A 24,652-nucleotide genomic window follows, 5' to 3' on the forward strand; every position below is an offset into this window, starting at 1 on the left:
TGATCAAGCGACGATCAGATCGGTCGATCCAGTCTAATTTTTAAAATCATGTTATTTTCTATGTGTATCTCAACTAATGTATCTTCAAATGCAAATATTCTTTTACGATGCATTTAAACTGCAATTAATAGGGGAACCTCGACACATAGTTATTGTAATTCCATGACTAAATCAATTTGTCTATACACCCTATAAACCCACTCTCCATGCATTATTCGTAATTGCTCATTGAAGTTAGCGTTGTGTGGAACACTTAAGATGTCATCAACTAGGATCTAATTCCTTCTTGAATCCATCCTCTTATGAACAAATAAATCGAATGATGGCAAAATTTAATGGTATAACACAAGAAACCCTTGTTATAAGGCAATATTGTAAATGTCATGGATAGAGTTCTATATATATAACAAATGTAGTAAGAAACATTCATTTCATTGAATCTCCAATGTAATGAAGAAAAGAAAAAAAGAAAAAGATGATGGGTTTTGACAGTAGTATGTTATATATGACTACACATACATATTTTAATGACAAGACAACGATGTTCTCTATTTCCCAATGACATTAAAAATTTGAAACGTTACAATTGTAATGAAAATTTGTGCACATAAGTGTTAATTTAAAGTGACAACATAAATTACTATCACGGATTGCCATTGATGCATGTGTCATTCTGAAATTGAGATGACAACACAAAAGACTCATCTGAAGTTGACAAGATTGGACTAAAGTACTTTGAATAGCTCGTGAATCACTTTTGAGATTCATTGTACGCAATTGTCATAGAAAAGAGTGAAAAAATGAGATGATATGTACACAATAGAGACATGACTAACAAGTCAGTTCAACACATTGAAAAAACATAAAGCTAACACTGCGAGTATGGATAGAAAAGAGAATAAGATATAGGATACATAATATTACAAAATATTAGCACGCATAGTATCATGTTACCATAGTATAAATAAGGGGTTCTGCATCGAACCTCTTGTGACTAAGAAGAAAGTAAAGTGCTTAATTTTCCATCAATCACATCTATCATCTTATAACTTTTAACTTTGGTACAAAACTTCTTCATCATTCTATTATGGTTGCACATTGTCATTAATTTTCTCATAGTAGTCACTTACTATAGTGTCTTTTTATTTAAAAGTAAGGAAAATGAAATTTTTACTGTTTTTAGTCGTTAATCAAGATTTTGGGCATATACACACTTCTCTAGCAAGATCAATAGTTGTTGCAGGTCATGGACAATAGAAGGGGTAGACACCATTTTCACTTAGGGAAGTAATACTAGCCCAATGATATATTTGAGCTATCAGGTTGATATTGGGCACTAGGAAAGGATAATTTCATGTACTCACTAAAGCCATCGAAGAAGTATTCTGACGTGACCATGTGCACCATGGAAAGTGAGTGGACAAATCAAGTGGAGGAATCAACAAATCTAGTCCAACAATTGACTGTTTTAGGTATACGTGTACCACGTAGAAAGTCGTTGTCTATTCGTCGATACAATCACATCAATTTATCTGAAGCACTTAATAAGATTAAGGAGGAAAACAACATGATGGCAATTTAAAAAAATAGGGTAACAATGTTGGAAGAGACACGAAACAAAGCACTAGAAAATAGTAAAGAACTCGATGAAACGAAACAAACAGAAATTCTATCTCTAGCGTAATGCAAATCGAATTTTGAAATCTCTGATGAGGAGTAGTAACATATGAATGACCTTACCTAAATAAACCCTATGTAACGTATGTAATATTGTACTCCGAATTTTGGGATATTTGTTGCAACTTCAGTATGCAAATGGTTGATAATTAATGATCAACTTTGTTGTTAGCATCCCATTATAAATTGACCACCCCATGGTATAACATTCAAATTAGCATCACATCTTGTTAGTCTTACAATCAATTTTAAATAACATTCACATATTGCATGTCATGATGTATCGAATATATTCATTTTGAACACATTATAGGTGAAATAGACTTTGGTTAGGAAAAATTAATAACAATCTTTTTTAATTTTACTAATGATTCACATTTTGTCACATTTGCTCTATATGTGGTATCAAAATTAAATAATAATAATAATAATATTTTGCATGTCATAGCAAACCGAATCAAATATATTTGTTCTGAAGATCTTTCGGGATGACTAAATAGGACATTATACTATAGGTGAAAAACACTTTTGTGTCTTGTACTATATTTAAAATTTTCATATAGGTCTTGTACTTTTGTGTCTATATTGTAAATAGACCCTCATGCCAATATTACGACTAGGCCCTCCAATCAATCTTCAAACTATATAAATGGTATAACCTCTACTTTAACACCATTGTCTAGTTCAAAGCACTATGTAAAGAACCTTGATTCCAAACATATATCAACCATATTGTTCAAGTATGTTTGAAGGCATAAATTTTATATTTCATTTCTTCAATTAAGCATATTATCAATGTTTTAGGCAAATATGAAAGAAATACTCATGCACAAATTATTTATTTTTTTGCATCAGTATAAACAAATACATGGCAAACGAAGACAAGCTCTATATTATTTTTGTTAGAAAGAGACCGGGTATATACACAACTTGGCCTGAATGCCAAGCTCAAGTCATTGGTTACAAGGGTAACGTTTATAAATTGTATAGAACTCATCATGAGGCTATATCAGCATGGGTGATGTACGAGCCTCGATGGAAAAAATTTGATGCACCTATTGAATCCTCCTAGCCTAAAGAGGTTAACCAGGCTATTGGCCAACTAGTAGATGACCAACTATTAAAGAAGACTCAAGATTGGAAACAAAATTTCCTTGATCTTTTTTCCTTCAGATGTGTTGTAACATTCATGATCATGTTTGTCGTTCAAAAGTTCTTTTAGGTATGCTCAAATGTGGTGCAACTAAGCTACACGTTGTACTTGTATTATATGTCTTGAATGCAATGGTACTCTGGTCTTTCATCTTTCATTATTTATTTCAGTTTTAAAACAATACTAAAACAAAAAACAAAATAAAAAGTTACAAATTGTGGATGATGAGATTTAAGGGGGAAATGAGCGAGTAAGTTCGTCAAAAAATTTTAAAATCCTTCAAGATAGGCTATATTATACACCCTTGTACAGTTAGCACATGTACCTTGTACACTCAGTGTAAATGTCTTGTACACTTGTACAATTTACATACACCTATAATGCAATGTGTGCATATGGGTGGGTTAACTATGTTTCCATTATCATGACTCAAGAAAATAGGTAAAAAAAAATGAAATTGAACCCAACCATGTATCCTTAATCATCATTTATGAATACAAGGTGATGGAATGAACATGTATGAGGTCAAATAAATGCATATGTTGCACATGATCAACCAATATATGTGAGGAATGTCTCTCATCCTTGGAAAAGGGAAATGAGCGAGTCAATTCTTCAAAATCATTTGAAATCCTTCGAGACAGACACCCTTGTACACCCTCATATAGTTACCATATTTGCCTTGTACACTTAGTGTAAATGCCTTGTACAATAACAAAAATTCCATAGACTTACAACACATGAATCCATATGGGTAGGCGAACCATGTTCCAATGTCATGATTGAACAAAATTTGCAAAAATTGATGCCAAATTACATTCTTATTCATCATTACTATGGTAAGTAACATGATGAACATGTACAAACTCATAAAAATGAATGGGATGAGTATGTGATCAAGTAATGTGTGTGACAAATGTCCCTCATCATTGGAAAATGGAAATGAGCAAGTGAGCTTTTTGTATACCTTTGAAATCCTTATGGATAGCTACCTTGTACACTTAGTGTACATGCCTTGTATACTTGAACAATTTACATACACCTATAATGCAATGTGTGCATATAGGTGGGTTAACTATGTTTCCATTGTCATGGCTTAGGAAAAGAGGTAAAAAAAAAATTGAAATCGAACATAACCATATATCCCTAATCATCATTTATGAATACAAGGTGATGGAATGAACATGTATGAGGTCAAATAAATGCATAGGTTGCACATGATCAACCAATATGTGTAAGGAATGTCTCTCATCCTTGGAAAAAAGGAAATGACTGAATGAGTTCCTCAAAATCATTTAAAATCCTTCAAAATAGGTAGCCTTGTACACCCTTGTACAATTACCATATTTTCCTTGTACACTTAGTATAAATGTCTTGTACAATGGTAGAAATTCGACATAGCTACAACTAAACGTGTGCATATGGGTGGGTTAACCATGTTCCAATGTCATGCTTGAGGGAAAATAGGCAAAATTAAACCCAAATTAGCTTTGTATTCATCATTAGTGTGGTAGGTTTAATGAACATGTACGAGGTGAAAAAAATGAAAGGGATGAGTGCGTGATCAAGGATTTTTTGTGAGGAATGTCTCCCATCCTTACAAAAGGGAAATGAGCAAGACAGTTTTTAAAAAAGATTTGAAATCCTTCAACATAGGTACCCTTGTACACCCTTGTACATTTATCATATTTACCTTGTACACTTAGTGTAAATACCTTGTACAGTGCCAAAAATTCAACGTAGCTACAACTAAACGTCTGCTCGTACATGAGCTAATCATATTTGCAATGTGTTGGTTCATAGAATGGGGAAAAATTGAAGTCTAAATTTGTTCCCCTAATACTAGTCATCATATTATTCAAAAAAACTACTAGTCCATGATTCTTACACAATAATCATACAAACAAATCAGTGAATGATGCAAAAGAAAAACTCTTCTACTAATTTCCAACATGCCTAACATTTGATATTTAAAAACAATTTTCCCTATTATTATTCTCCTACTTAAACATAAAGGAGTTTCAATCATACAATTAATAGGGTCCCAAACATAAAGAATTTTAACAAATATGGACATGACAATTCATTCCTAAACCTAATAAAAACACACCATTAATCCTCCACAAACTTGGGTTCCAATTCCAGAAACTGTACTAACCCGAAAACCACTTCAATAAGTGCAACATATTTTCATGTTCAAAGGAGGTCACTAGGCATATTCCCCTACTACCAATGTTGTAGCGGCTTTAGATCTTCAAGGGAATTCTTGCTTTTGAGATCTATTTGACCCAAAGGAATTGTGTAGGAATTGCATGATCTTCACATAGTCTTCTTCCCCAAATTTCACCCTCTCTCTCTACGAACCATACCCAAATCCTCTCTCTGAATTTATTTTATTGGATAATAGACCCAAGTTATAGCCACATACACATTTTAAAGAGATCTGACATGACAACTTCAATTGACCACGTATGAAACCCAAATTTTACAAACATCTAATATGGAAATTTGAAGGATATATTTGTCTCTTGATATTTTATATCCTCCCTCTCAATTATGCAACTTATATGGCCCAAAGGTTAATTTTTCATTGCAAATGAGTGTGTGAGTTTTTCAAAAGCATTTGAAATCCTTTAAGATAGGTAGCCTTGTACACTCATGCAGATAGCACATTTGTCTTATATACTTAGTGTAAATGCCTTGTACAGTGGTAGAAATTCCACATAGGTGCAATTGAACTAATGCATATGGGTGGATAAACAATGTTTCCATTCTCATGGATTAGGGAAAATGAGGAAAAAGTTAACCCTAATTTTGGTTCATATTCATGATTCGTGGAGGAGCTAATAGAATGAATGAACAAGGTGGACATCAAATAAAATGCATGCAATGAGTGTGTGGTCAAACAATGTGTGTGAGAAATGTCCCCCATGATTGGAAAAAGTAAATGAGTAGGTTCTTCAAAATCATTTGAAATTCCTTAAGATAGACACCCTTGTATATCCCTATACAGTTAGTACATTTATCTTGTACACTTTGTGTAAATGCCTTGTATAGTGGCAGAAATTTGACATAGCTACAACTGAATGAGTGCATATGGGTGGGTTAACCACATTCCAATGTCATGGTTGAGCAAAAATGGGGAAAAGGAAACCCAATTTAGGTTTCTATTCATCATTAGTGCGGTAGCTCATCCAATGAATGTGTACGAAGGGAAATGAAGAATGTCTATGAGGAATGTCCCCCATTCTTAGAAAAGGGAAATGAATAAGCCAATTTTTCAAAAGGATTTGAAATCCTTCAACATACGTACCCTTGTACACCCTTGTACAGTAAGCACATTTGTCTTGTACACTTAGTGTAAATGCCTTGTACAGTAGCAAAAATTTGACATAGCTACAATTGAACGCGTGCATATGGGTGGTTTAAAACTTTTTCCAATGTGATGCCTAAGGGAAAAAAGGGAAATGAAACCGAATATAGGTTCTTATTCATCAATAGTATGGTAGGTTATCCAATGAACATGTATGAAGTAATAAAATTGAATGAGATGAGTGCGTGATCAAGAAATGTGTGTGAGAAATGTCCCTTATTCTTACAAAATAGAAATGATTTTAAAAGGATTTGAAATCCTTTAACATAGGTACCTTTGTACACCCTTGTACAGTTAGCATATTTACTTTGTACACTTATTGTAAATGTCTTATACAAATGAACAAAATTCCATACAACTACTACTAAATGTCTGCTCATACATAGGTTAACCATGTTTGCAATGTTTTGGTTCATAAAATAAGGAAAAATTGAAGTATCAATTTGTTCCCCAACTACTAGTCATCATATAATTAATCTTCTACTCAAACATAAAGGAGTTTCAATCATACAATTAATGGGGTTGTGCTTTGGATCATAATAGAATAATTTTCACAAATATGAATGTCACAATTCATCCCTAAACCTAATAAAAACACACTCAATCCTTCACAAACCTAGGTTTGAATTACAGAAAATATATTTACCCCACAATTCTACTCCAAAAGGGCATATACCCTATTTAACATATTTTCATCTTTACGGGAGGTTGTTGGGCCAATGCCATCGTGACGATCACGGTTCTAGCCACTTTAGATCTTCATAAGAGTTCTTCATTTTCTCTGTTTCATGTGGTGGACCAACCTCACAATCATGACAACCATCTTCTCTGCTTTCAAGATTTGTTTGATCCAAATGATAGCTATTTGGGAAGAATTGCATCATCATCAAAGAATTTTCTTCCCTATAGCTCACCATCTCTCTCCGTGAACCATACCAATTTCTTCTCTCTCGATGATAAACCCAACAAGCAGGATTCTAAAGTCAGATTTTTAAGACAAGTGACATGACATTTTTAGTTTACCACATATGAAACTCAGTAATTTTTAGTTTACCCCATCAATTATGAAACGTATGTGGACTTAAAGGTTAATTTTTGGCCCAGTTGGTCCAAAACACAATTCCCCCTAAATTGAATTGAATTTTGTGAATTCGCCAGCGTCCGCGGCTCTGCCTTCGTGTCTGTGTCTGCAGAGCCATCATGAGAAGAGGCAGAAGAGGAAGAAAACTGGGCCGCCCTGTTCAAGCAGACGATAATTGGAGGCTCAAATCCTCTCTTCACAATCAGAGCCAACCCGACACCACTTCTCATGAAAATCTCCAATCCCCTCAACCCACACACGATTCCGATTTTCATCCCAAATCTCAAAGTCGCCCAAACTCCAAATGGGTATCGCGGAATCAGCGTGCCCATGTCGCCAAAACCACGTTTGTTAAGAAATCCGAAGTGGGTTCCGGCAGTGAGGTGAACGAACAAAAACAAGAAGAAGATGAACAAAAACAAGGGGAAGAAGAAGAGGGAGAAGGTCCTAGAAACGAGCAGACTGATTTGAATGAAGAGGTGGTTGAGGCTTCTGACTTTACCCATGATGTTGATGATGTTGGAAGTAGATTAGAGAAGTTAGTCGTGGGAGTGGAAGAGCCAGAATTGTCGGAGGATCGGCTAAGAATCAATGCCCAGTTGCAGGAGGACGAGGTATATCTACGAATTTGAGGCACCAATTATTGACTCCTGATTTGTCTGAGCATAGTGTATCTGTTCGATGAATATATTGGCTTGCACTGCTTTTTCCTGGTTTTTGAAAAGTAAATAAGAGGTTTACACAAATTGTACTAGCTTAAGCATATCTCCTTACCTGATAACAATCTCTTGTGTTACTCTTCGATTGATTATTGCTCACTACCTAGTAATGGAAGCTATGCATTAGCTCTCTACATTAATCGAAGCTCACGGGTTTCTGTTTTGCTCCATAGTGCTAATGGATTGCATGATAAAATGTGATATGTAATTGTATCTTACCATATATAGCCATGCCTGATGCTATATAGATAATAGACTAAGACAGACGAGCATATTAGACTATTGTTATCAGTTTTTTGAAAATTGAAAACTCGAATTTTTCTTACATAAGAGTTATTTAATTGTTTAAAAGGTAGATCAAAAGTGGATGATGAAAAAGAGTAATAAGAGAGAATGAATCCTTGAGAGGACATCATACACATGTTGCTAAAACATGCATGGAAAATTAAAGCTGAAGTTTAATTAGTTGGAACAAGGAGAAATCATATAATGTTGTCAAAGACACCTATGGAAAATTAAAGCTCAAGTTCATTTGCTTTTCCAACTAACATTGGAGTGGTACTGTTTGAAAAGTATATGTTATGAGTTATTGAACTTTGGGATGATAGTGAAGGAAGAGTGACAACTTTTGTTAAGTTTTGCTTTTTTCAATTTCTTTCCCTTCGAAGAGGGATGATAATGAACTTAAAATATATGTTGACAATTCATAAGTTAAAAGTTTTGAAAGCTATTTTGCAGATTTTATAATAAATTTATGCACTATGGTGTCATGGTGTGTCATTTTGATTTCGTTGAAACATTAATATTCAATGCTTAAATATGTATGATTTTGGTGAAGGCCTGTATTTACTTCTTTTAAGCTTGAAGTTTTTCTTGAAAATGGTTGTACATTGCTCTCAGGTTCATTCTTACAACATTAGTGTGTTTTGTTTGTGTAAACATGATTTCCTTTTTCTTGTAAAAAGAACTTGTGGTGTATGCTATGATGATACACAATACCAAAAATAGGAAAACCATGCATAATATGGTTTGCAAGTTGACTGGTATCATTTGTTGAGTTCTTGGAAGGGGAAGTGGTCATAATATGGACATCAAATTGTAAGAAGAAACAGTCTAGAATTTTGGCATGATCATAAAAGAAGTTAGTAAGCAAAATTTGGGAGGGACAGGCAGATAATTAATTTCTCTTGATAAAAAGTTGAAACAGGGCTACTGCTGAAAACTATCAGAGGCACAACTGATGACATGGTTCATGTTGCTGATGCTTCTAGATCAAGGGGAAGACTAGGAAGAACAAAGGTTGAGTTTTCAGAATGGAGATGTTGGCATATGATCTGATTCATAGTTTGGCATGGAATGACAAATCAGGATTCATGTAGTAAAGTTGAGAGTTGAGCCTAGCTAAAAAAAGAAGGGGGTGGGGGTGTTTAGGTTGTTGGAAACTTGGGAATACAGACAAGAAGGGCCTTAACTAGATAGCATCCTGTTTTTTGTTATATGATTAAAGTTAGTTCATTGTGTTGTTCAGCTAAATTATATGTTTATAAGAACATATTAAATGAAAAGAAAAATATGATGTTGAATTGCAACATTGGCAGAGATGCATCGGATTTCAACAAAGTGACTGGATGACCTCAATAAAATTGTTGGGAATGCATCAAATCCCCCATGAAGCTTGTTGGGATTACAGAAAATGGAGCTATCAAATTGAGTTTTAGAGACCCATGGGCCAGGCAGTCCATTGAACTCTTAAAGGCAGCCTCCTTGTGTGTAAAGTAGGTAGATTTCCAATATAGCAACAAAATGTTGGAGACTACAACTTTGAATTCCTTTGAGGCAAATGTTTAAGAGTGTTGCTATGAAGTGCATACTGTCTAATAAATTATCCAGGTATTTTCTCCATTTTTTTAAAAATCATAAATTATCCAGGTATTTTCTCCATTTTTAAAAAATCATAAATTATCCAGGTATTTTCTCCAGTTTTGAAAATTTTTGGCATTCCTCTCCAACCAGATCAACTATATGGTAACAAGGATGGTTCTATTTCATGGTGAGATCCCTCTATGATGACACTTCTGAAATCCCCATAATGAGATCACTAGCAGGTTTGCAATACCTCTCTGTGTTACCCATGCAACCTCAGCTAAAGAAAGCAATCTGCCAAATCTTCAAAGGAGCAATGCAAAGGTGATCATTAGCCTCACCCTTCCTCAAACATAGAAAACAGAAATTTGGGCCTATAGGGTAATGTGGCCTCCTCAGCCGAAGATGTCACTGGCATTAACCTTCTTATTTGCTGCCAACCAAGCAGAAACTCTTGACTTTTGTGTTCTTTGAATTCTGATGAATTTGGTTTGAGGTTACAAAACCTATGAATGGGCTTTCAATGGAGCCAAAAAGAGGGGTTTGGAGGAGAAAAGACCATTAGGGTCCAAATGCCTCTCATCTGCAATCTAAGGTTTAAGAAACATATTCTGCAGGTGCACTTAAAGGGAGGGTGGCTATACAAACTTCTTGGTCCCTTATACAAAACCATGGTTCTAGGAAGAAGGGTTTTAAAAAATGGAGAAGAAATTTGCAATAGGGGACGCTTTCGTTCTTGAAATGAGGTATAGGCAAAGATAAAGTTGCCATATAGGTTGAGCCCCACCAAATGTCTTCCTGGATGGAACCTTGACTATTGATGAAACAAATGTGATGGGCAGAGACATGATAAACCTCAGTGATAGCTTTCCTAGGGCATCTATGCATCACTGTACCCCAAATCCCACCAATTATTCTGCAAATCTTTAATGTTAATGACAACCTACTGCCATGGGTACTTGAGCTTCCTAGGGAACCGCCATAACCACTTGCTAATAAAAGCTGTATTCCTAAAAAAATATCCCATTTACGGTAAGTTCTTCCTCTAATTCACACCTAGAAGCTCAACTCCATCCACTTAGATGGTCTCTCTCCCCTCTTTGGAACCAAACTATAGAAAGCACCTTCCAATTTTCTCAATTCTAGACATCACATCCAATATAATTTTAAAGAGTGTCCAGGTAGTGGGTTTGGCATGCTCTAGTCAAATTTGAATCAAAGTGATCCTCGAGGCTAGATAGAAATAGGCTTTTTTGCATGCATCCAATCTCCTAAACAGTTCCTCCAGTACAGGATCCCAAAAAAAATGAGTGGCCCTAGGGTTTCTTGTTTGCAAGAGAATGAGGTAGAACATCAGCCACACACCAGCCCACCAACCCACCTAGAAAGGTGTTAGAAGAATTGGGATGGGTTGTTGACCATGTATCATCGTTTCCCTAGTATTGTATAGTTGTACAAAATTATGTAGATCCTAAAGTTTTGATAGGATTAATTTGTTTCATTGTTTAGATTCTTTGTTTCCTTGCTTAGATTCTAGAGTTAGAACTTTTGTTCAATATATAACCTTGTACCATTACCTTAGAATGAAGAGAAAGAATTATTTTCTCTCTAACTTTAGCATGGTATTAGAGCCCATCTAAGGTTTCTGAGATTTTTTTTTTCCAAGTATTTTTCTAGTGGCCTTCGTTGCCATCATATCTCACACTGGTCGCCTTTCTATCACTTTTAGCATTACATGTGAGGATTCTTTTTAACTTTATTTCACATTATCGTTGGAATCCATCTTTTTTTTTTTTTTTTTTTGCTCATGCTTGAATATTTGAACCTGTTACTCAAATCAATATGTCTTCCTCCAACGAGGCTTCTATCCACAATGAAGATTCAACCCTTCAAATCACCACCTCCAAGTTGGATGGGCGAAACTTCATAGCATGATCACAATTAGCAAAAATATCCTTGAAGAGCAAGGGAAAGATTAAGTATGTGATGAGGACTGCAAAACCACTAGCAGAGGATGACTTGAAATATGAAGTTTGGGATGTAGAGAACTCCATGGTTCTAGTTGCTTCACTCAATGCTATCAGAAATCAGTAAGACTTACCTGCACCTATCTACTGCTAAAGACATTTGGGAAGCAGTGTCAAATATCTACTCCAAGGTAGGTGTTTCTTCTCAGATAGTTGAGTTGAAATGACAAATTATTAACACCAAGCAAGGGTCCTCAAGTATTATGACAATACTCTGAAAGGATTGTTGCATGAACTAAATTTATATGAGAACCTAGAGATGAAATCAGCCACTAACACAGAAATTGAAAGAAATTATGGAAAGGGAGAAAGTATTCGAGTTTTTTGTGGGTCTTAAATCTTAATCCAGAGTTTGATCAAATGAATGGTCAAATATCAGACAGAGAACCATTTCCATCTCTAGATGAAGCATTTGCCCATGTTTGAGGGAAAGAGAGTCATAAGGAGCTAATGGTTGGAAATCCTAGAAATCCTATACCTAATAATTCAGATTTGGCAATCTCAAAACCCCTTTTCTATCATTGAAAATTATAAGGGAGAAGGCAAAAGAATGGTGGACGAGGATGATTTTTGTTGTCCCTCTATTCTTTTGGTGGGGTCTTTAGGTGTCCGTTGTATACTTCCTATGTACTTTATGACACTCAGTTGGCATTTCTTTTTTATAATATTGTCTTGCTTACCCATCAAAAAGAAAGAGAGAGAGAGAGAGAGAGAGAGAGAGAGAGAGAGAATGGTGGACAAGGATAAATTATGGTGTGATTATTGCCATAATCAAGACATACTAGGAAGATATGCTAGAAATTTCATGGGAAACCTCAAATTTTGAAGGGAGTTGGCAGCAAAGGAGGACACCATGTAGCAAAGTCTGGGGAAGCACACAAAACAACAGATATAGAAGATTCTCAGGAGGCCACAGTGTTCAGCCAAAGAGACATTGAGAAGCTAAGGAAGCTATTAAACCAGTCTGAGGACTCAGTTAATCCATAGATTAAACAGGTAATAGTTATGCTTCAGTTACCTCCAAAAATTACTACTCGATACGTGGATCATTGATTCACATGCTTCATCATATGACTAGCTCCTCAAAGAATCAAAGTGGCTGGTGGATCTTTTTCTCCCATTGCTGGAAAAGGCACTGTCTGGATATCATCAATTTTGTGTCTAAAATTTGTTCGTCATTTTCCAAATCTATCTTATAATTGTTGTCTATAGGAAAACTCTATAAAGACTTAAATTTCAAGGCTGAGCTAGGGAAGATGATTGGGCATGATGAGCTCTAGTACTTGGAAGCAAATTTGGTGAATAAAAGTCTAGGGTCTCAAGGCATGGTTTGTACAACCTATCAAGAGAGGAAAGATCAAGTTTCTCTATATCATAGACGTTTAGGACATCCTCCATTTTCTTTGTTGAAAAAGTTGTTTCCTTGTTTGAAAACAATAATGTGGAAATTTTCCATTGTGAAATTTGTGAGTTTATTAAACATCATCGTGTATCTTTTCCTTTGAAAAATCCAAAGATTTTATCTCCATTTAGTTTGAAACATTCCAACGTTTTGGGTCCCTCGCATGTTACTGATACTTTTGGTTCTCAATGGTTTGTCACTTTTATGGGTGATTGTACTCAAACTACCTGGGCGTACCTAATGAAATCTAAGTCTGAGGTTTCATTCATTTTTTCCCTACCTTCCACAAATTCATTAGCACTTGATTTGGGTTAAAAATACACACACTCAAATCAAACAATGGCAAAAAATACTTCTATCAAGACCTCATCACTTATCTTCAAAAAGAGGGTATGTTCATCATTCATCTTGTGTTGGCATACCTCAACAAAATGAGCTTACAACAAGGAAAAACTGACATCTTGTTGTTGCTAGGTCACTTCTTTTCCAAATGGAAGTCCTAAACATTTATTGGGGGAAACGTTATTCTTATAGCTGCATATTTTACCAACTGAATGTCATCTCATGTTCTTGACTGCTAGTATCCCTTCAGTAAACTCTCAACTTTGTTTCCTAATTTCCAAGGGTTCAGGTCTCTACCTCCAAAACTGTTTGGGTGTATTTGTTATGTGCACATTCATGGTCACTTATAGGGGAAATTTGACCTTAAAGCTATCAAGTGTTTTGTTTTTAAGCTATTCATCCACTCAAAAGGGATAAAAATGTTATCATCCTCCAACCAAAAACAAAATGTCTCCATGGATGTTACCTTTGTGGAAAATCAAGCATACTTTGGGGACACTCATCTTCATGGGGAGAGAGCAAACTAGGAGAAGATAGGTGGTGAGAGTCTAATCAGCCTTTTCCTATACCAAATGTGGTATATAATCCCATGTCGAGTGCTATTTCTGGTCTCAGTACCCATTTTGATACAAATTCTGATCTTGGTTCCAATTTTGGTACAATTTTTGGTCCTAATGAGTCATTGAGTCATGATTCTCATAGTCAAAACCAGTCCATTAAATCGACTGAGATTTTAAGGATTGTAAAGTCTCAAGAGACCAAGAATGAGTGACCTGAAACTCTTATCTGCAATGCGTATTCCAGGAGGAAAAAATCCACAATAACCTCACATGTTTCAATCTTTGTACTTGTGACACAGGTAATGAAAATGAAAATCTGGCTTTTGATATTAATGATGATTTGAAGTTGCTTATTACCATTAGGAAAGGAGTTTGACAACCATCACTCTATCTCTCAACTTGTTTCTTTTCAACATCTTTTAAAAGAGAAAGATTTAACCATTCATCCCTGGGGTCAGGGGATGAGTAAGAACTGCAAAAACAAAACAGGCTTTTTCCCCAAGGCTCTGATAGTAGTTGAAATATCTTGATTGCTCCATGAACAAGAAACCCTGCAAAACAAAGGTGAGGACACCTTAGAAAGGTTTTAACATGCTTTTTCCCTTACCTAGGGCTCTGATACCAACTGTTGGAACATCTTGATCTTTCCATCAAGAGGAAAACCTGATCCAATTCCTCTACTGAACCACAAACCTTTTCTCACAAAGGCATAATCCATGAGGCCTTATTCCACATATGCCTTTCCGAAGTCCACCTTTTGCACAATCAATGCATTCTTTGATGGTCTGCTATCATTCAAAGTCTCATGGACAATTAGTGCTACATTGAGGATTTGCCTCCCATCCATAAGGCACCCAAGCCCAGAGAAATGGTTTCATGCAGCATTGTTCTAAGACGTTTCCGTAATAACTTCAGAAGGACTTTACAAAGGTGTGTTACTCAACTAATGGGTTGAAAATCCTTAATTTCCCCAAACACTCCCTACTTTGGGACTAGAGTGATCAAAGCAAAGTTAGTACACATGTTAACTATTTCATTTTAGTAAACTTCCTCACAAACCTGGAGTAAGTCCTCCTTTAAGAGCTGGCTGACAATCTTGACAAAATACCATGGAAATCCATCTGAGCTAGGGGCCTTATCCCATTCCTTTGAAGCATGGTGTCCCTATCTCAGACTGTCTTCATTGGAAATACTTTCAGGTTGATGTAGTTTTGTTGATTATGCATGTAAACTATGACATAGATTACATTCCACTAATATGGACTAAATAGTATTTTTCGGTCATCTGTTAGTTATCTTTTGAGTAATTTCTATTTCAATTGCATTGGAGTTGAAATAAAAAAAATGGAACTGAAATTTTGAATATTTATTTCTATAATTTTTTTCTAGTTACTGAAAATGTTCTGTGAGAAATTGCTTGAAAACATAAGCAATGTGGAATATTTCAAAATTTCCTTGAAATTTTAAAACCTTCTCTACAAGATGGATAAAAAATTATGATTGCTTCCCCTTCTATCCCTTCTGATCTCCAAGTTGTGTTTTGTAGTTACTTGCTATGCAGTCCATATATGGTGACAATGTCTTTATCCTTGATAGACAGCAAGGACTGCAATCTTTTCAGGTATTGCTATCACCAAAAAATCTCATATCATATCTGTCAAGAGGTAAACATTTGAACACCTGTCTATCATTTTGCAGATCCATGTACATATCGAAGCCCTGGGTGAACTTACTGTAACTGCAAAGCTAAATTCATCAAGTGGCCGTACAACTGAAAGTGATGGTTCAGATGATTTCTCATACTCTTTCAATGTTCAGTATCTCCCACCAATTGTGTTGACATGTTTGCTACCCAAAGCATACCCTAGTCATCTCCCTCCTTATTTTACCATTTCTGTTCAGTGGTTGGATTCCATTAGTATTTCCAAACTCTGCTCTATGCTGGATTCATTGTGGAAGGAACAACCAGGACAGGAAGTTTTATACCAGTGGGTGGAATGGCTACATAGTTCGTGTCTTTCTTATCTTGGATTTGATAAAGAAATAGTTCTTGGTCCTTATAACATGGGAAATTCTGAAGATAGGCGTGCGATTTCAGGAAGTGTTTCCCTTGACGTTGATATTCCTTCAATGAAGAGTTACAATGATGAGAAACGCCATGAGAATTTTTCCAAAAACTTTCATGAATGCTGCATCTGTTTCACTGAATATGCAGGTATTTTTTAACCTTTGCTGGGCATCATGATTTCTACTTAAAGAAAAGTTTTGGAAAAATTGTAACTTTGGTTTATGTGCCTGTATCTGCGATCATCTTCTGGCTATGTTTGATACTCTGAATAGAAAATGGGAATGGGAAATCAATTCCATTTTTTATCCATTAATGTGTTTGGATTGTTTTTCAGAATGAAAATGGGAAGAAAAAATTAGTTGTTATGGAAACCAAATCTTAGTCTCACATTGTGATTCCTCTCTTCTACATGGTATTATGATCCATCTAAATTCCCATCACAATTCTCATCCTATTCCCATCCAATTCTTATTCCTATTCCTACATACCAAACACACCTACAGGGTTTTTATACATAGTAAAGTATTTCTAACCAACCTAAGTTCATTTTTTTTTGTATTTTTTATATGTTTTGAGTTTTTCCTTGTTAGGACTTGAACTTGGAACCTCTCACATCCAGATTATTGAAAGATTCATTTTGCCTCTGGTCTAGATATTAAATACTAATCTAAGAATTATTCAGTCTTTCCAAATGCTTGGTAGTTCTGAATACAGGGGAGACAAATCATACTGACACCACAACTGTAGACAGAGTCTGTAATTTTGTCAAAAACTCAAGCCAGTTTTCAGCTCTTTACAGAAGTTTTATAAATTATCTGAAGTAGTTTGTGAAAATAGTTTTTTTCTGAACTTCAGTAGCTTAGACAGGCCTCCTTTTGCCTCACTCTTTTGAGGGAAGTGAAAATTAAACCACTCTATGACACATGTCCAATCTTACAAGTATTCCACCTTTGACACGCTTTTATTAGTTGTTAGAAAATTAGGTCCATGTCTCTCCTCAACTGTGATTAGTTTCATATCTCCTGCTGGACTTTACTCTATTGCCATTTTTTATCATATAGTTATTTTGCTCTTCCATCAAGTTTGCATTTCCTTTGTGCCATCTTACTGATAAAGGGCTACATACCCATTACTATGCTGAACTGTAATTTTGACAGCATTTAAAAATAAATAAATAAAAATGTATACTAGCATTCCTATCTATGAACCCCTGAAACACCAAACAAAATGATTTCAAATAATGGCTTCAATTGTTTTCATACTAAGATATGGTATGTTTCATATGCAAACGATATGTATTGCATTATAGATTACATTTTGAATACTAATTACCTTGTATTATTTGATGCATTACCAAACACTATTTAGATAATACATATGATAGTGTACAATTTGACATTTTTTTTTATTTCTTTTAGTTCTTTAAGGTTAATTTTTCATGCTATTTTAAATTTATGTGAATGTTCTAAAGGTGGTTGTGTTTTTTTTTTTTTGGTGTGTGTGTGTGTGTATGTGTGTGGTGGGTGGATGGGTGGGGATGGTTGTGCATGAAGGTGCATTGTGTCTTATGCAAGAAAAAGGTATACTGTTGGTCTTAGTCTTGGACACCATCTTTGAATGTTCTCTACAGTAACAATTTTAAATATCTAAAACAAGAAAGGAAATTCTCATTCAGGGTCAAATTCTCCATATCACAGACACAGGACATGGACTGTAATAAATTTAACTTATAGAACACAAGCAGATAGTTGTACTCGTTTGGAGTTTTTTTTTTTTCAATCAAGTAATGAAAAACCTTATGAATTTGAAAACATGATGTCTCTTTAATGCTTAGTGTTTCATGAAAAGGCATATTTGTCGTCAATTTCCAAATATTGTTTATACATCATGCAATCATTTTTTTTTTTTTTTTTGAAACTCGTGTAGAAGTTTGAGTGTATCTTCTGATACTTGAGAAAACCATCTATATGTATATGTATCTTCTGAAGGGAATGCTTCACCTTTTTAGGGAAAGAAAGCATTACAAGAACAACTGAAAATATCAACAGTAGAAAATTGTTAAAAATGATAACAGTCATTCACTTGGGAAATACAATAATAAGCAAAAAAAAACATTTGATATAGGCAATATACATGAACGTCACTCATGTCTAACCATATATATTTTTGATAGGCAAAAAGAGGACTTGATAAAGTGCCTAAAAGATGGCAAAACAAGTACACACGAAGTATACAAACAAAGCCCAGTAAAGGCAAAGATGTAAAAGTAAAAAAAAAAAAAAACCCTTCTCCTTACCTGACATTCAACCAATCTATAAAATCTAACAAAGACAACGTGTGATCCTCTACATACACCCTAGCCCAATTCACAAAAGTATAAATGAAATTAGATTTACTAGCTTGGTTGGGGTGCTTAATGTCATTGAAAGCTCTTCTATTCATTTCCTTCCAAATGGTCCCCAACTAGCACAAAGGAGCATCCCTCCATGCTTTCTTCTGCTTTTTACCCACGAAAGAGTCGTGCCAACCTAACAGATTCCCTCTAACCGAGGAATGCAAAACCCACTATGCACCAAAAAGGGAGTAAATCAAGTTCCACAATATACTTGCCTTGGCGCAAAACAGGAGTAAGTGATTTGTAGTCTCCCCTTTTTTGCACAAATAATACCTATTCAAGATCTTCCAACCCCTCCTTTTGAGCTAATCAAGAGTAAGAAGTTTGCTCCAAGATGCTTCCCAGGCAAAAAACCCAACCTTATATGATGTATCCTGAAAGATTCAGGTGGTTGGAGTTTGGAGCTTTTTTGAATCAGGTCGAGTTCCTATGTTATCCTACAGGTCACTTGAAAGGAAGAAAATTGCTACATTTGCTAGCACTTGGAAACTTCTGCACTTGTGATGGAAGAGCAGATTAATTGTCAACTTGCTTTTTGGTTTCAGATGTTACGAAACTTTAGGAGTTCTTGACTCAGATCTTCATAAGAGAAACAATTTTTTTGCTTTTCTTTAAGTTGTGTAGGTTTTTATATTCCTATCTGATAACATAAAACTTAATACTATTGTTCATTTTTTTTAATCGAGAAACTTAGAGCAAAAAAAATAAAATTATATTCAATATTGTTTTATAACAAAATAAATCTATAATGCCTACCATCTTCAGTTACAGGTTTGCACCTCTAGATCCTACATTTAAGGATCTTCAGTTGCAGTTTGTTCATGGAAAATTATCTACTCATGAGGTGTTTTTAAAAAAACTATATGGATTTGCAGTTGTAATGTTTTCAAACTTAGCATGATTATGATTCATGAAATTATTTCTATTATTTTTTCTCCAATAATGATCGCTTCTGCTTATTTAACCATATTTGCACTGATATTTCAGACTTCATATCTTTATGTAGACCCTTAGAATTTATAACCACTTAAAAGACTGATAATTATATTATTTTTCTCTCTATTTAATTGGCCTGACCAGGTACTGAATTCATCAAATTGCCATGCCAGCATTTCTTCTGCTGGAAATGCATGAAAACTTATTCTGAGATGCATGTAAAGGAAGGCACCGGAAGCCAGCTTCTTTGTCCAGAAACAAAATGCAGGGCCATGGTTCCACCTGTTTTGTTGAAACGATTGCTTGGTGATGAAGAATTTGAACATTGGGAGTCCTTAATGCTGCAGAAAACACTTGAGTCAATGTCTGATATGACCTATTGCCCGAGATGTGAAACAATCTGCATAGAGGATGAAGACCAGCATGCACAATGCTCAAAGTGCTTCTTTAGCTTCTGTACACTTTGCCGGGACCGCCGCCATGTGGGATTAGAATGCATGACTCCAGAAGTGAAGCTTCATATCTTGCAGGTAAACATTGCTGGTTAATGGTCATCCTTGAGATTTCTGCAGTTTGGTGATTTTGTATGCGTGTGATGAGGCAGACCTATCATTTCACCAAAAGCAGGACATCTTAGAAAATAATAAACTACAGTAACGGTCTTGATCTAAAGTTGTACATTGTGGAAGGATGTCTTGTTCTTCTTAATCTTTTTAATTAATGGAAAAGATCTATTGGGTTTCTGATCCAAAAAACAACAATAATAATAATAAAAAATAAAAAATAAACTACAGTCTACAGTAGCAAACCATATGTAATGTAACCTTATAATAACCCTAACACTCAACTTTACAATAACATCCTCACTGATCATCTTTATTGTGGAAGGAAGTCCTGTCATTCAACTGCTTTAAGTTTGAAATGACCCTAACACTCAAATTACAATAATATCCTCACTGATCATCTTTATTGTGGAAGGAAGTCTCGTCATTCAACTGCTTTAAGTTAGAAATGACCCTAACACTCAAATTACAATAATATCCTCACTGATCATCCTTATTGTGGAAGGAAGTCTTGTCATTCAACTGCTTTAAGTTAGAAATGACCCTAACACTCAAATTACAATAATATCCTCACTGATCATCTTTATTGTGGAAGGAAGTCTTGTCATTCAACTGCTTTCAGTTAGAAATGAGCCATAACCTTTGTATGAGGCTGTAGCATGTTGTGATTTGGAATCTAGTGAACTACAAAAAGGGGAAATGGAAGTAACAGACTGTTGCCTGATATTTTTCTTCTTGACATAATAAGAGATGAGGATAAGTAATGCCTTCAAAGATTTGCATAATGGACTTTGCTAGTAGGTGCTTTGGAAGCCTACCAAAAGGGAAGATTCTTTGGCAGGTGGTAGAATGCTCCTGGCTCCCTATTCATCCCCTTTCCCTTTTCCTGCTGTTGCTGTTGCACCCCCTACCCCAAAACCCTACTTTAAATCTGGGAATTATAAGTCTCTCTGCAGAGCACAATAATCAGTTGGAATGTGCAAATCTTTACTGATGATTACTGATCCATTATAATAATTAAATTCTGGCTTCTATAACATGTGGTCGTCCAAGCTCATCTTGCTTTTATTCTAAACTTGTCTTAAAATGTTTTTCAGTGTGTCTTAATTGAGGGAACAATAATAAAATTTGTTCTTTTTGCTGTTTGAAACTCATATCTTTACATGGTCCTTTCAGTTGGAAATGGGAACTGACAGGACCTCTTTGCTATGTTAGTCTCAAGTTATTTGATGTTTTCCCTTGACATTAGTATATGGTATCTTCAAATTTGTTTTATCTCTGATGTTATTATTCTCTTTTCTCCTGCGTAACTGACTCCCTGGTTCTTAATGGCTAGATCATCCAAGCATTGTGATTTTGAGGCTATAAGCAATTGCTTGTTCTTTTGTTAGCTTGAACTTTCAGATTACTTGGCTTGATTCATTCATGTTATATCCAGCTGTTGCCATGCCCTTTCAGAACCTTGCTCTTGTATATCATAAATTTTCATAGATAACCTGTGAAATTATAAGTTCTTAGAAACTTAGGTTTTTCCTTGCAGGGGCGCCAGCATTCATCTCAGCTGAAGGATGAACAAAGGAAAAAGGAGCGTGAAATGATCAATGAGCTTCTTAGTGTTAAGGAAATACTCCGTGATGCTAAGCAATGCCCATCTTGTAAGATGGCAATTTCCCGAACTGAAGGTTGCAACAAGATGGTCTGCAATAACTGTGGCCAGTATTTCTGCTATCGCTGTAACCAGGCTATTGATGGATATGAACATTTCAGGTTAGTTCTCCAATTTACACATTCAAGATCCACTCTTCATGCTTGTTTTGTGTCTGAATGAATGCCCATTTCTTATTTTATATAGAACTGATTAGTTTGTACTCATTGAAGGGATAGTGCATGTGAACTTTTCCCACAAGAAATGATTCAGAACTGGGAATGGGACTGGGAAGCACGGCTTAATCAACGCCAAGTTGTGGGTCAGATTCAGGCTGAACTCTTTGCTGATCGTGGTCACTCATGCCCCATATGTCGTCAAATCAATGTAAAGGTGAGTAGGACCTGTTGATAGCTTATATTTTGATGGGATTTATGTATGTCAAAAGTTGCTTCTATAAAGTCTGCGCTAGAATTAGCTTGTATGTGGGATTTGTCAGATCTGGTATGGTTTTAAGTACTTGTGTCTGGCTCTTAAACAATTTGGTATATTGGTCCAATGTAGCAATATGTGAAAAAATACATTAAAATTCATTCCTAGAAACAAAGTTTTGAATTGAAGAATGAAAACCAATCCCACCTTATCAATCTAAGCAAAGAGAAGTAATTCATCTTTTAAGAACCAAGTCTATTCTGTTTAAGTTGATAAGACTAAGAGAAAATTTGCTCTCTGCAAAAGGTAAGAAACAAAATTTCTATTGCCATGAGACATACACCTTATGCATAATTGCACAGTTGTTCCTGAATAGGAAGCCATATGTACAAGTATACATATACCTGATATTTTGACCAGTGCAATTCAGACCCAGTTGGGTCTAAATAAAATATATTCTCAAGTCCCTCTTTATTGCTTTCTGGTTAAAATTGTGTAGGGTATAGATCTACCTAACATTGTCAAATATGTTAAACCAGGTTGTTCATACTGGACTGATTGGAATATACCATAATTATGACTTGAATAACTACTGGATCTATGGATATAAACACATTTTGAACATTCAGTCCATGAGCAGGACTAGTGAAGATAAAGTCTCTTTGCTCAAATGCATTATTCAGATCCATCTGATCACGTCTACACAAAACTGATGGAGCTCTCTGTTTCCCTTACCCTTGGTGCTGTTACAGGTCGGCAATAACAACCACATATTTTGTTGGTCATGCCAGAGCCACTATTGTTACTTATGCAAAGAGATTGTGAGGCGCAGCTCTCAGCATTTTGGGCCCAAGGGTTGCAAACAACATACGGTGGGATAGCTGCATCGACAACTAGAGAAGCTATTCAAAAGGGAAAACCAATCCAGTTGATGATAACTACACCCTGGTAGCAGCTGACTGGAAAGATGTGTTGGAGCCATGGGGATATAGATTATGACTTGAAACTTACCAGAAGCAACATCCTCACTTGGCTGCCCATATACGCTTTCTTGGATTCCTCTTCTGGGTGATGATACATCCTGTTGCAAGTGTATTCTGCTCCATATTTTTATCTTTGCTTTGCTTTCTTTCTTTCTACTTAATTCTTCTTCAGTAGTGGAGTGCACATTTCTCTTTACTTGGTTGGTTCCCAGTCAAATCTTAGCTACCAGAAATGATGCATATGTGAGCATTTGGTGAGCATGGCTTCCCATTGTCGTGATTGAATCGTGTTTAGCAGGAAAAGAATAAAAGGAAAAAGAAAGGGGAAAAAACCAGACTTGCCATTTAGAGAGAATTATACACTGGAATTGTACATTCAGTTAATAAATATGCCATTGAATGGATGATTGTTTCATTTAAATTTGTGTTAAAATGTCACTGACCCAGAGGTAGAAAGGATGATTTCTTCATGAACTATATACTATCCCTTTTTGTTTTCTTTTGTTTTCTGCTGCACTTTGACTTAAAATATGTGCTTTTATATCGAGTAAAGTGAGTATGGATCCCTTGGGGCTGTTTTGAGGAGGTTTATCATTTGCTTTACAAAAAAACACATTTTGGAGGAATAAGCTTTATAATCACATATGGTTAACAACTTGGCTTGAATATTAGGTCACCTCAGCTCTTTTTGGAGTGGGGTTTGGCTACAGTATCAAACCGGTACCCACCGAAAAGTATGATCATTCAAGTTGTGTCATGTGTGTATTTCTATCACATTGTTTTGTATCTTGGTCTTATTCATTTATATCTTAATCTCATTATTTATAGTCATCTTCATTGAATAATCTCTATTCTTTTGTCAACTTCAATGATGAATATGGAGACCTCCATGGTTATTGAATCAGGTACCATAGTTTTTTCAGTCTCAGTGACTTGACTGTGGCCTCCTGTATAAAAAATTTTCTTGGTCATATGATTTTAGTATTGATGTTTACAAGTGTTATATAGCTGGGTTATTCTATGATATCAAAGTAGAAATAAAAATTGTCATACATTTTAAGATTAGTTAGGATTTTATTACCATTTGAATTTTATAAAAAAAAATCCTAGTTTTAAGGATTGGGTTCTTAAGAGTTGGGTTTGTTTATGATTTTGTTCCTAGTTTGTTGTTGCTCTTTGTTTTTGTGATAGCATGTATCCTACTTATTTGTAATCCATCCATTATTATAAATAAGGGAAAAAAAAATTTTCTCCTCAAAACCTTCATGGTATTAGAGCTATGTGTCACGGACTTAGTCTTTTTCTAAACTTGTGCGACACTTAGACAAGTCAAGACCCTTGATCTTGCTAAGTCAGTCTTACTCCCAATGCTTAGCTTACTAGGTTAAGACGCTCACGATTTGGAAGCTTTAGAAGACGTAGTAGGCCACTCT

At 35.3% G+C, this 24,652-nt stretch overlaps 1 protein-coding gene across 1 annotated transcript; it reads left to right on the forward strand.

Annotated features, from left to right (window-relative positions):
• Positions 1-6,726: 6,726 nt before the first annotated feature.
• LOC100262589 (uncharacterized) lies at positions 6,727-23,634 on the forward strand. The gene is made up of 7 exons (XM_010665009.3): positions 6,727-7,898; positions 15,744-15,818; positions 15,896-16,412; positions 19,741-20,126; positions 21,700-21,926; positions 22,038-22,197; positions 22,989-23,634. Exons 1-7 carry the CDS (start codon positions 7,404-7,406, stop codon positions 23,115-23,117), a joined length of 1,989 nt encoding a protein of 662 aa, XP_010663311.1. The 5' UTR covers positions 6,727-7,403; the 3' UTR covers positions 23,118-23,634.
• Positions 23,635-24,652: the final 1,018 nt, after the last annotated feature.

The sequence above is a fragment of the Vitis vinifera genome, chromosome 2, assembly GCF_030704535.1.
Source record: "Vitis vinifera cultivar Pinot Noir 40024 chromosome 2, ASM3070453v1".
In the NCBI taxonomy this organism is placed as follows: Eukaryota; Viridiplantae; Streptophyta; class Magnoliopsida; order Vitales; family Vitaceae; genus Vitis; species Vitis vinifera.

Coding starts and splice junctions, on each gene's coding strand:
- LOC100262589 (XM_010665009.3), top strand. CDS start 7,404: ATGAGAAGAGGCAGAAGAGGAAGAAAACTGGGCCGCCCTGTTCAAGCA. Junction 20,127..21,699: donor TGAAGCTTCATATCTTGCAG/GTAAACATTGCT, acceptor TTTTCCTTGCAG/GGGCGCCAGCATTCATCTCA. Junction 22,198..22,988: donor GTCGTCAAATCAATGTAAAG/GTGAGTAGGACC, acceptor GTGCTGTTACAG/GTCGGCAATAACAACCACAT.